The sequence below is a fragment of the Bison bison genome, unplaced genomic scaffold, assembly GCF_000754665.1.
Source record: "Bison bison bison isolate TAMUID 2011002044 unplaced genomic scaffold, Bison_UMD1.0 scf7180017864495, whole genome shotgun sequence".
NCBI lineage: Eukaryota > Metazoa > Chordata > Mammalia > Artiodactyla > Bovidae > Bison > Bison bison.
This window is the reverse complement of record NW_011495054.1, coordinates 4,834,321-4,847,468: the sequence shown is the minus strand read 5'-3', so window position 1 is coordinate 4,847,468 and position 13,148 is coordinate 4,834,321. Positions and strand designations below refer to the sequence as shown.

The window sequence follows — 13,148 nt, the reverse complement described above, 5'->3', positions numbered from 1 at the left end:
CCCACCTCCATCATGACTTTGCAAACCTCTGCCCTAAAAGTCCATCATTTTGCCTCCAATCCCATCAACTGCCACCAGGTGGAGAGAGGTGCCCATTAGAGCCACCGAGCTCTCTCGGGAATGGCAGGAGACCCGAGTTACCACTCTCTTTCCTGTGCTCATGGTGCACCACTAGACACTACTGCTGAGCAAGATTGAAGGCAGGAGGAGAAGGGTCGACAGAGGATGAGATGGTTGGATGGCATCACCGATTTGATGGACGTGAGTTTGAGCAAGCTCCACTTTCCTGATGGACAGGGAAGCCTGGCATGCTGCAGCTCATGGGGTCGCAAAGAGTCAGACATGACTGAGTGACTGAACTGACTCGATTCCCACAGAACCTACAAGCAGCATCTATGTCCTGCAACACAGCACTCTACACCCAGCATCTACCATCGGTCAGTCCTGAGCAGCTGAAAAGAAGAAGCCTAATTTCCACCTCTAAAATGGTTCATCTCCTTACCTGGGCATGGGGACACCCTTAATGGGCTGAGATGAATACATATGAGGAAAGTTTTCATATATATCAGTACACCTAACTTGGCTAATTTTCTTTTTCCCCACTGAAACCAAATATATCAAAGAGGGGATGCTGTGTCCTGAAAATCACCTGACCAGGAAAGCACACCAGCTATTTAATCTTCTCAGTGTGACATTCAGATCCTGACTGTCACTTCCTAGCTGTGGAACCTAAACTCTCTGAGTCTCAGTTTCCTCATCTGGAAAATGGGGGCAATAATAAAGACCTCAAATGGGTGAGACCAAGTTGTCAAGGTCTGGTCTCCCCTCTGGGTTGACAAAGGTGAAGGCCAAGGGGCTGGTGGCCCCTGGTGAAAGCTGGGCACAAGCCAAGTGGGTTAAACACCCAGGGTCTGAAACCCCCTGGGCTGGCCCCACCTCAGCTCAATCAGACTTGCCAGGGGCCTTTCCTGATAAGGTTAATTAATAATAATAATCCAAGCACCATGGAAACAGAAATGGTTGTCCATGCTCGTAACAGGTGTAATATTTTGCTTGGCTCTGGCCCAAATTTGTTTCTTGAGCTTGAGCAAGTCTCTTCCTCCTATGGGTCTTCAATTCTGTAGGCAGGATATCAGAGTGTCCTGATTCTCTCACTGGGTTCCCCAGGCCCACAAATGTGCCTTCATTTCCCAGTCATTCAAAGAAGACCTAGACCATACCATTGAAGGCAGACCCCCTGACTAAAATCCCATATAATCTGTCTCACATAAAACACACGAGAATGAGCCATCTATGATTTCCTGTGCCTGTTTCTTTAAAGGAAACAAGAACATAAAGCCACTTGCAAAGGCATAAGGGCCTAATTCCGGATTTTTCCAATTAGGCCCTCAGTTCTTTCACAATTGTCTCACTCATACTTAACTCTATGAGATGTTTTATGGAACTCGGCTTTATTACATCTTGCCAAAGAATTCAGTGCTGGTTTTCTAAGGACAGATCTCTTTTGCACTAGGGGCATCACCAACTCAATGGATATGAGTTTGAGCAAACTCCAGGAGATAGTGAAGGACAGGGAAGCCTGGCGTGCTGGAGTCCCTGGGGTTGCAAAGAGTCAGACATGACTTAGCGACTGAACAACAACAAGGATTTGTTTACATATACTTTTTCAAAAGTATATATTTCATTAATATGTATGATTGCCCCAAAGTCATTTGGGAACAAACAGAATCTCTGATAAACATTTATTCCAAATGGATGTATAGAGTGTCACATAGTTGAATACCCGTCCCTTTTATGGTTCCAAATATCTTAGGCATGTCGATATGTTACACAGAAGAAGTGGGGAGTGTCAATTAATTGATGAGCTGGTTAAGACAAGGGTGATTCAGAAAGTAGCTAATTGTCACTTACAGACCACTTCACCCAACAGCCAAATACACATGTTTCTCAAGCTTACGTGGGACATTCACCAAGAAAGACCACTGTTGAGCCCACAGGATGCACCTAAACAGATTCAAAAGAAGAGACAGCATAAAGTATAGAATTAAACAAGAAATGAGGAAAAGAAAGATACTTGGAGAATTCCAGCATCTTTGGAGATTAACACATGGGTCCAAAACTCTAAGAGACGGAAAAATTATTTTGCACTCAAGGAAAGGAAAAAAAAATCACCAATTAAGATCTTGAGATGCAATAAAAGCAGCACTTAGAGGAAAACTTTTAGTGCTGAATGTATATATTAGAAGAGGAGAAACATCTAAACTCAGAGATGAGCTGGTGGAGCAAGAGGTGAAAACATTCTGGGGTGATTTCGTAATCGGTGGAGATAAGACATGATTTTGGCAAAGTCATAAAATGTACAACATAGAGTGAACCATAGAGTAAACTTTGAGCTTTGTTTAATAATAACATGTCAATATCAGTTCATCTTACCACACCAAAGTCAAAAATAGGGGAAATGATGGGGACATAAGTGAACTCTGTCCAGTTCAGTTCAGTCGCTCAGTTGTGTCCGACTCTTTGCAACCCCATGAACCTCAGCACGCCAGGCCTCCCTGTCCATCACCAACTCCTGGAATTTACCCAAACTCATGTCCATTGAGTTGGTGATGCCATCCAACCATCTTATCCTCTGTCGTCCCCTTCTCTTCCTGCCTTCAATCTTTCCCAACATCAGGGTCTTTTCAAATGAGTCAGCTCTTCACATCAGGTGGCCAAAATATTGGAGTTTCAGCTTCAAGTGAACTCTGTACTTATACTCAATTTTTCTGTAAACCTGAAGCCTCTTTAGGAAATAAAGTCTATTAATCAAAAAGGGGGGAAAGTACAGGACAACGTCATTTAGAAAAAAAAAGACACTTTGTCCGTTAACCTGTGGCGGGGGGGAATATATATATATATATCTGAAAAGATCTACACCAGAATGCTTATAGATGTAGTTCTTGAGGTTTGGGATCCTAGATGGTCTTTACACTCTCTTATTTTCCTGGCATTTTTCTTTTTGAAATATGCAGGTAGTGCTGTAAAGATTACAGGAGACTATAAAACAGTTTGGTAGGCAACCAAAAAAGACAAAGGAAATCTCCCAAAATGTTTTTACTTATAATTTCTCTTGGGTGAGGTACTAACCTGGGTTAAAAAAGCAACATTTTCATAATAGTGTCAAGAAAGGCCTAATGCTCTAGGGCAGGGGTCCCAACCAGGCCACACAGCAGGAAGCAATTGGCTGGTGAGCAAGCAAATCTTCATTGGGGCTCCCCATCGCTCACATTGCTGCCTGAACCCCCTGCAAGAATTCATATATTTTCTTCCAAGAAACCAGTCCCTGGTGCCAAAAAGGTTGGGGACTGCTGTCTAGGGGGCTGGTTAAAAACAAAAAGTCTCAGAAAACAAGAGAAAGAGGTGGGAGACAAAGGTCAGGATCAAAGAGACGCTTAATTTCTTCAATGCAAAGAACGAGGGTATGGCTCCTCCCTTCTGAGGAGATGATAGCCCAGATTCTGACAAGGCTCCGCCTTTTCAAGGAAATGAAACTCACAGCAGCCTAGTCCCAGGCAGCAGAAAAGACAGAAGTTAATAGGTTTAGGCTACCAGTTCTGCCTCCCTCCAATGGTTCTTCTGCCCCTTCCTGCCTGAGCATCATGAAGAAACTCAGAAAAACCCAAGCCAACAAACTGGATAAGTTCATCAAAGACCACCTCCTGCCACACGAGGAGTTCCGAAGGCAGGTTCATGAAGCCATTGACATCATCTGCACTTTCCTGAAGGAGACGTGCTTCCAAGAGTCCACCCACCCTGTTCGGGTGTCCAAAGTTGTGAAGGTGAGTCTAGAACTGCCTAGCTGGGGAGAAACGGGGCTGGTGAGCAAGCGTTTCCACAGAGACAGACAGAGAGCAAGAGGTTGAGGTCTCTAGGGCTGGTGGTTTCTGATTTATCCATGCCAAAACTATAACCACACTTGTGAAAATAGCTTCTGGGGAGAGGGCATCCAACTGTAAGTTTTATACAAATGTCCTGGGGAAGTGTATAAACCACCTAGGTCACGAATCTAGGCAATCTGAATCCTGGCAGTATCTACAGTCCACTAATCTTTGATCAGGCTGGGGTCTCACCATTTCTGCAGAGTCATGAGCTGGTTAAGAGTATAGGTTTTGAAAGCAAATAGCGCCTGCTGGCTGTGAGGTCTTGGGCAAGTCACTTAACCTCTCTGTGCCTTGGTTTCCTTATCCAGAATTTTCAGCAAATGAAGTAAAGTCAGCCATGGGCCAGTTTACAGTATTAATCACATAAGGTCATAAATTATAAGACATAAAGAACACAAACTTTAGAAAAAGACAACCAGGGTGTGAACAGCATCTCTGTCACCTACTATCTGTGTGACTTGACTGATACATGATCTCTCTCAGCATCTGTTTCGCCATCCGGAAGATGACAACAGATAGTAACAGTAGCTAGATCCCAGAGTTCTTGTGAGCATTCTAGGAGTTACAGCCTCTGATGCCTTCAGAGCAGTGGCTAGCGCTCAAAATGTTAGTGATTGTCCTCAGCATTTTATTTAGGGAGGCTCTTCTCAAACGATAAATGTCAGTTCTCATTCTCATCACCTGTTTTAGGGCGGCTCCTCAGGCAAAGGCACGACCCTCAAGGATCTCTCAGATGCTGACCTTGTCGTCTTCCTCACCAATCTCACAAGTTTTCAGGAAAACTTTGAGCACCAAGTAAGATTCATCAAGGAAATTAGGAGACAGTTGGAAGCCTATCAAAGAGAGAAAACATTTGAAGTGGAGTTTGAGGTCCTGAAGCAGCGAAAGAGGAAGCGGCGTGCTCTCAGCTTCATGCTCAGGTCCCCCTGGTTCTGCCAGGGGGTAAAGTTTGATGTCCTGCCCGCCTTTGATGCCCTGGCTAAGTACTCCCAGTCACAAGGTATTTCAGCCTTTGTCCTATGTCAGGGATTCTTTCTTTCTTTTTTTTCATGGTTTTGAGCAGAAATCTCCCTCAGTTCAAGAGCCTTTTAAAACATCCCGTCAACACGGGGAGGAGATCTTAGTATCTCTCTCAGAGCAAGATAATTAGGGTCATACTCAGCCACCATGACAATATTAAACAGCAAATTGGTACAAATTCGGGGTAAGATGTTTCTTTTTTTCATCTTATTTATTTATTTATATTGAAATATAGCTGATTGACAAGGTTGATTCCTGTTGTACATCAAAGTGATTTGGTTTTATGTATATACACACACACACATACATACACACACAATTCTTTTTAAAACATTTTTTCCCATTATGTTTTATTGTAGGACTTCTGTTAACTGGAGGGTAGTTGCTTTACACTGTGTGTTAGTGTCTGCTGTGCAACAACGTGAATCAGCTATAAGCATACACGTATCGCCAAACTTTGAACTGTGTCTGTGAGCATCTGTGCTTCATCTCAGTTTCTTTTGTGCATCCCTAATAAGATGTGTCCTAAGGTAATTACTTTGTTTTACACCATTTTGACTTAACAAAACTTTCACAGGAACACTCTACTTTTGGATAGTGGGGATAAGTATGTAAACTCTTACCATCCATAACCTCCTTGTGACAGGTTTATAGCCTGTTGGACTCACTTGGTACCTCTCACTTACCTTCCTCTTGATCCCTTACAGAGCTTTATCTGTTGTGCATCTCAGGATCAAAAGAATATATTGAAAATTGAGCTCATGGGGGATGGTACTGACAACACCCTGTTTTCTCTAAGGCACAATGGATGCTAGGCTGCCTTCTGCAGGAACAGGAAGTATTTTAAGAGAGGTTGAAATCTGGTCTACTTGTGGTCACTCAGTCTACACTAGCCCCACATATATTAAGAAATGTGAATACTTTCCTTGGGAGAGAGGACCATGTCTTGATTTATCTGTCTTTTCTAACTACTGGCTTTCTGGTCCAGATTTTCTACAGTGACACCCTCCATTATTCCCAGTTGGCTCATTTTTTTTCCCCTTAACTCTTTGTGCTCCCTCACATTTTGTATGTTTGTTTATTATAGCCAGGCTTACTAGTTCTACTTATGCCAAAGTGTGTGAACCTTACCTTACTAAAAATGAGGAAGTTACACATAAAACAGATCACCAACAAGGATATACTGAATAGCATAGGGAACTATTGGAAAAGGACATGGCAACCCACTTCAGTATTCTTGCCTAGAAAATCCCATGGATGGAGTTGCCTGGTAGGCTAGTCTATGGGGTCACAGAGAGTCGAACACGACTGAGTGACTTCACTTTCAATAGGGAACTATGTTCAGTATCTTATAGTATATCTTATCTATTTATAACTGAATCACATTGCTGGACACCTGAAACCAACACAATATTGTAAATAAATTAACTTCAAGTCGCTCAGCTGTGTCCAACTCTTTGTGACCCCATGGACTGTAGCCCGCCAGGCTCCTCTGTCCTTGGGATTCTCTGGGCAAGGATACTGGACTGGACTGCCATTCCCTTCTCCAGGGGATCTTCCTCACCCAGGGATCAAACCTGGGTCTCCTGCATTGCAGGCAGATTCTTTATCATCTGAGCCACCAGGGAAGCCCAAGAATAGATAAATCCCATCCCCCAAAATGAAGCAGCATAGATCTGATGTAAACTCAGAATGTTAATTTCATCTATTTTTCAAAGCATGAGGAACCTCAGCAAACTTATGCTGAGCATTAGCATCTATAGACAATCTGCAGGATCACTGGGACAGGGAGCAATACATCTCTGAGGTTCAATTTCCGCTGTGTACCTTGGAGGCACAAGGCATATTCCATGGCCTAAATGAGACAGACAGAGAACCTCTTTCCTGGAGCTTGACCATATGAACACCAGGAATGAGATGATGACTCGCTCTGACAAAAACCGAATATGGGGATCCAAAAGAGAGAGGTGGGGATCAGAGGACTTTCACAGACAGGGCAACAAGGGAGGTGATCTCTGACCTGAGGCCTAAGGGATGAGAAGAGGCCAAGCACGCAAAGATCTGGGGGTTCCAGAGGAGGAAACAGCAGGTGCAAAGACAGGAATGAACATGGCATATTTGAAGAAGTGAAGCATCCAGGGGAGTCAGTGGCAAAGGGATTGAGGCAGGAGGTAAGACAAAGGAGGAGATAGGTCTCACCATCCGTGTGGGCCACTTTGTGGACTTGGAATTTTATCCAGAGGTCCTAGGAAGCAAGAAGTGGACGGATCAGGTTTAAAGGGCTCTGTATGGGCTGTGGAGGATCCAGGGAGGAGGGTGCCACTACCTCTGCTGAGTCCAGGTGAGAGACGATGGGTGACGGCAGTAGAGGCGGGAGAAGGGAGGACCGGGGATGGACCTCAGGCCCCCTGGCTCTGGGCCTGCTGACCTCCCCACTGGCCCCTACGGCCAGTGAGCTTGTCTAGAGAAGAGAAGAGCTGATGCCTTAAAGTTCTGGATGCCTCCTCCATAGCTCAGGTGACTGAAGATTACAAACCTAACCCTCAAATCTACGTCCAGCTCATCCAAGAGTGCGAGAACCTGAGGAGAGAGGGCGAGTTCTCCCCCTGCTTCACGGAGCTGCAGAGAGCCTTTCTGAAGGAGCGTCCACCCAAGCTGAAGAGCCTCATCCGCCTGGTGAAGCACTGGTACCAACTGGTATGGCCGGTCCCATCTGGGCAGAGAGCCGAGGAGGAGGAAGAGGGGAAGGGAGAGAGTGAGGACGAGAGAGGAGGGAGGGAGGCGTGGAGGGAGGGAAGGAGCAGGGAGAGGTGTGGGGAGGAGAAGAAAGAGGAGAGGGAGGAGGGGAGGAATCAGAAAGGATGCGGGAGGCAGGAGGGAGCCGGATGGAGACGGATGGAGAGGAGGGAAGGGCATGGAGGAGGGGAGAGGGCAGGAAACAAGAAGGAAAGGCTGAAAGGAAGAAGGTGGAGGTGTAGAGGGTGTAGGGAGGGGGAAAGGTTAGGGAGAAAAAAAAGTAGGGCCTGGGATGGGTGCCAGTGGACATCTCATTCTTCCTAGTCTTCCCACATCACGAAACGAGAGCTCCATCCTTCCAGCTACGCTGGGCAGAACCATGGGTCCTTCTTATCTTTTTCACACACATACCCACTCACACACCCATCCAACCAGTCTGCAAGTGGCTTGGACCTGTATCTAAAATAAACCCAGTATCATCGATTGCTACAGTCTCAGTCACTTCCACTGACCCCCATACCCTCCCCCCCACCATAATCTCGGGAGGCTCACAGGATCTGCCCTCACGCTCTCTGAACCCCTCTCTCTGCCCTCTCACCCCCACTCCCAGGCTGGTCTCTCCTCTTCATTAGTTCTCCAAGGAGGAAACTCTACTCCAGCCTCAGGGCCTTTGCATGAGCTTGTTTGTTTGTTTATTGTCTATCTCCCCACTAAAAATGTCCACAAAAGAAGGGCTTTGTATATTTTATTTATATATATTGTATAAATATACATTATAATATTGTATATTTTATTCATTGCTGTTGCCACAGAACCTACAATAGTGCCTGGCACATAATACGTGCTCACTGGGTTATTATTCAATAAATTAATGAGTGCTAACCCCCTACTCCCCGCCTCCCAACCCACACTCTTTTATTCACTTCCTGACTGTCTGAATTTGGGCAAATGAAGTAACCTCTTGTTTTGTCACTTGTGAAGAGTAACATGGCCCAGAAACACTAAATCATATGCCATGACGATGCGCATATGGTTTGTTTGGGTAATTTGCACATTTTAACATTAATTCCTCAAATCCATCATCACTATATCTTTCCATTTATTTTTGTCATCTTCAGTTTCTCTCATCAAAGTCTTATACACTACAGGGTACAGGTCTTTCACCTCTATGGTTAAATTTATTCCTAGTTTTTAAATCCTTTTTGATGCAATTATAAATGGGATTGTTTTTAAATTTCTCATTCCAATAGTCTGTTATTCATGTATAGAGGTACAACAGATTTCCATGTGTTATTTTTGTATCCTACAGTATTCCTGTATTCAGTCTTTGATTGTCTTAAGTTTTTTGGTGGTGTCTTTTGGGTTTTCTATGTATAATATCATGTCATCTGCAAATAGCAATAGTATAACGTCCTCCTTTTTACTCTGGATGTATTTTGTTTCTTTTTCCTGCCTGATTGCTATGGACAGACTTCTAATACTATATTGGATAAATGTGGGGAGAGAGGGCATATATGTCTTGTTCCCTATCTTAAAAGCTTCCAGCCTTCACCACTGAGTGTGATATTAGCTGTGTATTGGTCATATACGGCTTATATTGAGTTATGTTCTCTCCATACCCACCTTGGAAAGAGTCTGTATCACATACGACTGTTGAATTTTCTCAAATGTTTTTTCTGTATCTGGGGAAATGGTCACACGCTTTTTATCCTTTATTTTCTTAATACAACTGTATCAATTGATTGATCTGTGGTACTGAAGCATCCTTGCATCCCTGGAATATATCTAACTTGATCATACTGTATGACCTTATAATATATTGGAGAATTTACTTTGCTAGTATTTTGTGGAGGATTTTCACATCTATGATAAATCAGGCCTATCGTTTTCTTTTTTGTGCTGTATTTGTCTGGTTTTGGTATAAAAGGAGTTTGAAATCGTCTCTTGATCCTCACTTTTCTGGAATAGTTTGAGAAGTATTGGCATTAACTCATTAACTGTTCATGCAAAAGCTGAAAAATTCATGTTTCTAATTTTTTTCCTCTTCTCAGTGTAAGAAGAGACATGGGAAAAAACTGCCCTCACAGTATGCCCTGGAGTTGCTGACTATCTATGCCTGGGAGCAGGAAGGCTCAAAAACAAAATTCAGGACAGCTGAAGGATTTCGGACTGTTTTGGAGTTAGTCCTGAAGCATCAGGACCTCTGCATCTACTGGAAAAAGTATTATGACTTTGAAAACCCTATTATTACACAATGCCTGAAAAGACAACTTGAAAAACCCAGGTACTCTATCCTCACATGGCTTAGATCCCCATAAAATGAAGCGCTGATTACAGCTGTGGAACCCTGGAAATTCAGGAAAAAATAGGGTTCCACATTTATTGATCATCAGCTATTGTCAATCATGCTGAGTGCTTTACTCTTACCATGCAATTTAAATAATAAATTTAAATAATAACCTGCAACCCTGTGAGGCTGGCACTGTGCTAACCATTACACAGATTAACTGAGGTTTGGAGAAAGAAGGGCTTGTTCAAACCTTTACAGAAAATGAGTGAAATAACTGAAATTTTACTGACGTAACAATAGCTACAGCAATAATAAAAATTGCTTCCAGGAAGTAAGAGCTTGCTATAAGACAAAAACACTCTGATAGAATAGGGGAATGGTGGTTATTAAACCTGTCATGTATAGACCCCTCATTATGTTTCAGTTACTGTTGGGAGCATGTCAAGTGCTTCTCTAAATCCTCATACAGCATCCTTTGAGGCAGGGATTTTTAAATCTGCCCATTTCACAGATGAGGATACTGAGGACTAGAGATTCAGGTGACCTGCCCAGAGAGACACCACTACTAAAGAGCAGAGGTGAGATTGAAACCAGGTCTCTCCAGGCCCAAATGCAAGCCTCCTTCACCTCGTGTTCAATGCCCACTGTAGGGCAAGGCACCCAGGTCACAACCCAGGGAGAGGTGTCCATGGGCCCTCCAACTGCCCCCAGAAACAGTCTACCCAGGCTGGTATTTTGCCCTGCTGGGAGCTCTGAACACCCCAGACACAGCCCATGTACTCACCTGTCCTCTCTGACTGTTGTTTCCAGGCCTGTGATTCTGGACCCGGCTGACCCGACTGGAAATGTGGCTGGTAGAGAGCCACAGAGGTGGCAGCTGCTGGCACAGGAGGTTACAGTCTGGCTGAGGTATTCGTGCTGTAAGAATCGGAATGGGTCTCCAGTGAGCCCCTGGAACGTGCCAGTGACACCTCCTCATTACTTATCTGACCTGATATTGATGGCATGTTGAGATAACAACTTCTAGAAATGCTACTTAGTCAAATGGAGTTTCATCTCAGTCTTTGTATTCTTTCATTGTGGTTACTAGAATATGTAGAATTATACCTGTGTGTGCTCCAGAATGAATCACTGGGTTAGACAGCAGGCTTACCAACTTACACTGTCACCCTGCCTTGGTACCAAAACCAACGTGTCATTGACAAAAGTCCATTCCAGAAAAACTCCCATAAGGACACACAAAAGATCAAGATGTTCTTATTGCCTGAGTCACTGGTCACCTAAGTGGTTGGAAGACAGTCTTTGGCTTCTCCATATTGCTGTTCCTCCTTTGAGGCCTCCAGCATCCCCATGAGATGGGTTTTACTTTGATTCTCATTGTAGTACATTGAGACATGGCCACTCACTCAGAGTCCCCTGATGAGTGAGAGACGAGAGTGTGAAGTTAGGGTTAGGGTCCTTCTTGCTATGAAGCTCCTGCTCTTTGTTGCTGCTCTCAATGTGTCTTCATACACTGAATTTTTCTGTTTCTCATTTGGGGACCATGACAAGGGATATAGCAGAGCCTCAATGGAGGGAACATACTCGGCTGAGGGTCCCAGCTACTGCCCTCTGTGATCCATCTCCACGTTGACACCAAGCCACGCTGCCTACCTGCAGCTCCCAGACAATGACCATGGGTGCCAGAGACACTCAGGCAGCCCCATTCCTGAGAGTCAGGGGAAGCTCCGACATGGGACACTGGCGAAAGGACTCTCCACGACCTTGCTGGACTTTGTCTTGACTGCAGAGCCAACTGTCCTTCCTTCTTGCCTTTACCCAGAGTCAGATTAGATCAGGGTTGTCAGCTTTCGCAGCTTCTATAAGATCCCTGATCATTGTCTCTCACCTGGGTGTATCCCCAAAGAACAATCTCCCACATTTAATGTCACATTGGCATCTGCTCCTTAGAGTGACCCAGACCCACACAAGCACCTCTGCCACCACTCTCAAGGTAGGTGTGGGCTCTTCAGCAAATCCTAGCTGTGATGACCCAAGGTACCATCCTGGTCATCCTCAGCCATCACCTCTTCTCTTGTCATTGCCTACGAGGTGGCTCCTAGATGAAGCCACCGTCTCACCCTCTCCCCACCCCATCTCAACGCTCATTCCTGCTCCTTGGCCGGGGCTTCTGTGTTTGTCCTTTCTATATTTGTGTTCTCAGAGGCTTTGACATCTGGGCCCTGCTGATCCTGGAGAGACTGCCCTCCTGGGGTTGGCTGTTTCCTAGACACAGCCAGCAGCTCACCTGTTGGCCTTTCCCATGCAAACCTGTCGAGCCTTTCCTCTCTGCTCCACTGCCCAGACTCAGAGCCAGTCTGAGCCACAACCCACCCTGCCCCACTCATGCTGGGACCAGGTACCAGATGACTCAGGAAACCCCTTCCTCTCCACAGCCCTCTTACTTTATTCATACTTGCCATCCAAAGACTTCTTTCCCTGCCTCGCCTGCCTTTCCCAGAGAAATGACCATCAAGGTCTTGGCCTTGTTTTCCTCTAACTCGGTCTGCCTCACGGAAGACCCTGGGGGTTCCCGTGCGGCCTGGACACAGGATGACAGGCTGTGTCTCCTGTTTCTAGGGACCTGGGAGGACCATACTTGGTCACTGATTTAAACATGAGAGTGAGAAATATGGTTGTTTTTAAACAAGAGGAAGAATCCCAAAGTGTCTTCAAAACTTGGATCCTTACTCTCTAGTCTCTTCTATCTCGATTTCCATGTCCATGTCGAGTCTTTCTGAAAATGGGATTCTACTCGCCATGGGGTTTTGTTACCACTGTGTTATCTTTAGCACATGTATCTCTTCATGCGGAGAGGATACTTTGGAATCACACGTAATTACCATGTGGGTGGTCCACTTGTATTGTTTTCTGAGAGTGTTTCAGAATTACATATAAAGCTACAGTCACTAGTAGATTAACTGAATTGGTAAATAGTTGCTCAATTGAAGAGCCACATGGATCATATGGTAGCTGCTACTGCTGCTGCTAAGTTGCTTCAGTCGTGTCCAACTCTGCGCAACCCCATAGATGGCAGCCCATCAGGCTCCACCGTCCCTGGGACTCTCCAGGCAAGAACACTGGAGTGGGTTGCCATTTCCTTCTCCAGGGGATCTCCCAACCCAGGGATTGAACCCAGG

At 44.9% G+C, this 13,148-nt stretch overlaps 1 protein-coding gene across 1 annotated transcript; it reads left to right on the top strand.

Moving 5' to 3' along the window:
• The first annotated feature begins 3,535 nt into the window (after positions 1–3,535).
• On the top strand, positions 3,536–12,362 carry LOC104980028 (2'-5'-oligoadenylate synthase 1-like). Its single transcript, XM_010828588.1, has 5 exons — positions 3,536–3,821; positions 4,614–4,923; positions 7,456–7,640; positions 9,731–9,963; positions 10,780–12,362. The coding sequence occupies exons 1-5, from the start codon at positions 3,642–3,644 to the stop codon at positions 10,979–10,981; spliced, it is 1,110 nt and encodes a 369-aa protein (XP_010826890.1). The 5' UTR covers positions 3,536–3,641; the 3' UTR covers positions 10,982–12,362.
• The last annotated feature ends 786 nt before the right edge of the window (positions 12,363–13,148 follow it).

Coding starts and splice junctions, on each gene's coding strand:
- LOC104980028 (XM_010828588.1), top strand. CDS start 3,642: ATGAAGAAACTCAGAAAAACCCAAGCCAACAAACTGGATAAGTTCATC. Junction 7,641..9,730: donor TGAAGCACTGGTACCAACTG/GTATGGCCGGTC, acceptor TCCTCTTCTCAG/TGTAAGAAGAGACATGGGAA. Junction 9,964..10,779: donor AGACAACTTGAAAAACCCAG/GTACTCTATCCT, acceptor TGTTGTTTCCAG/GCCTGTGATTCTGGACCCGG.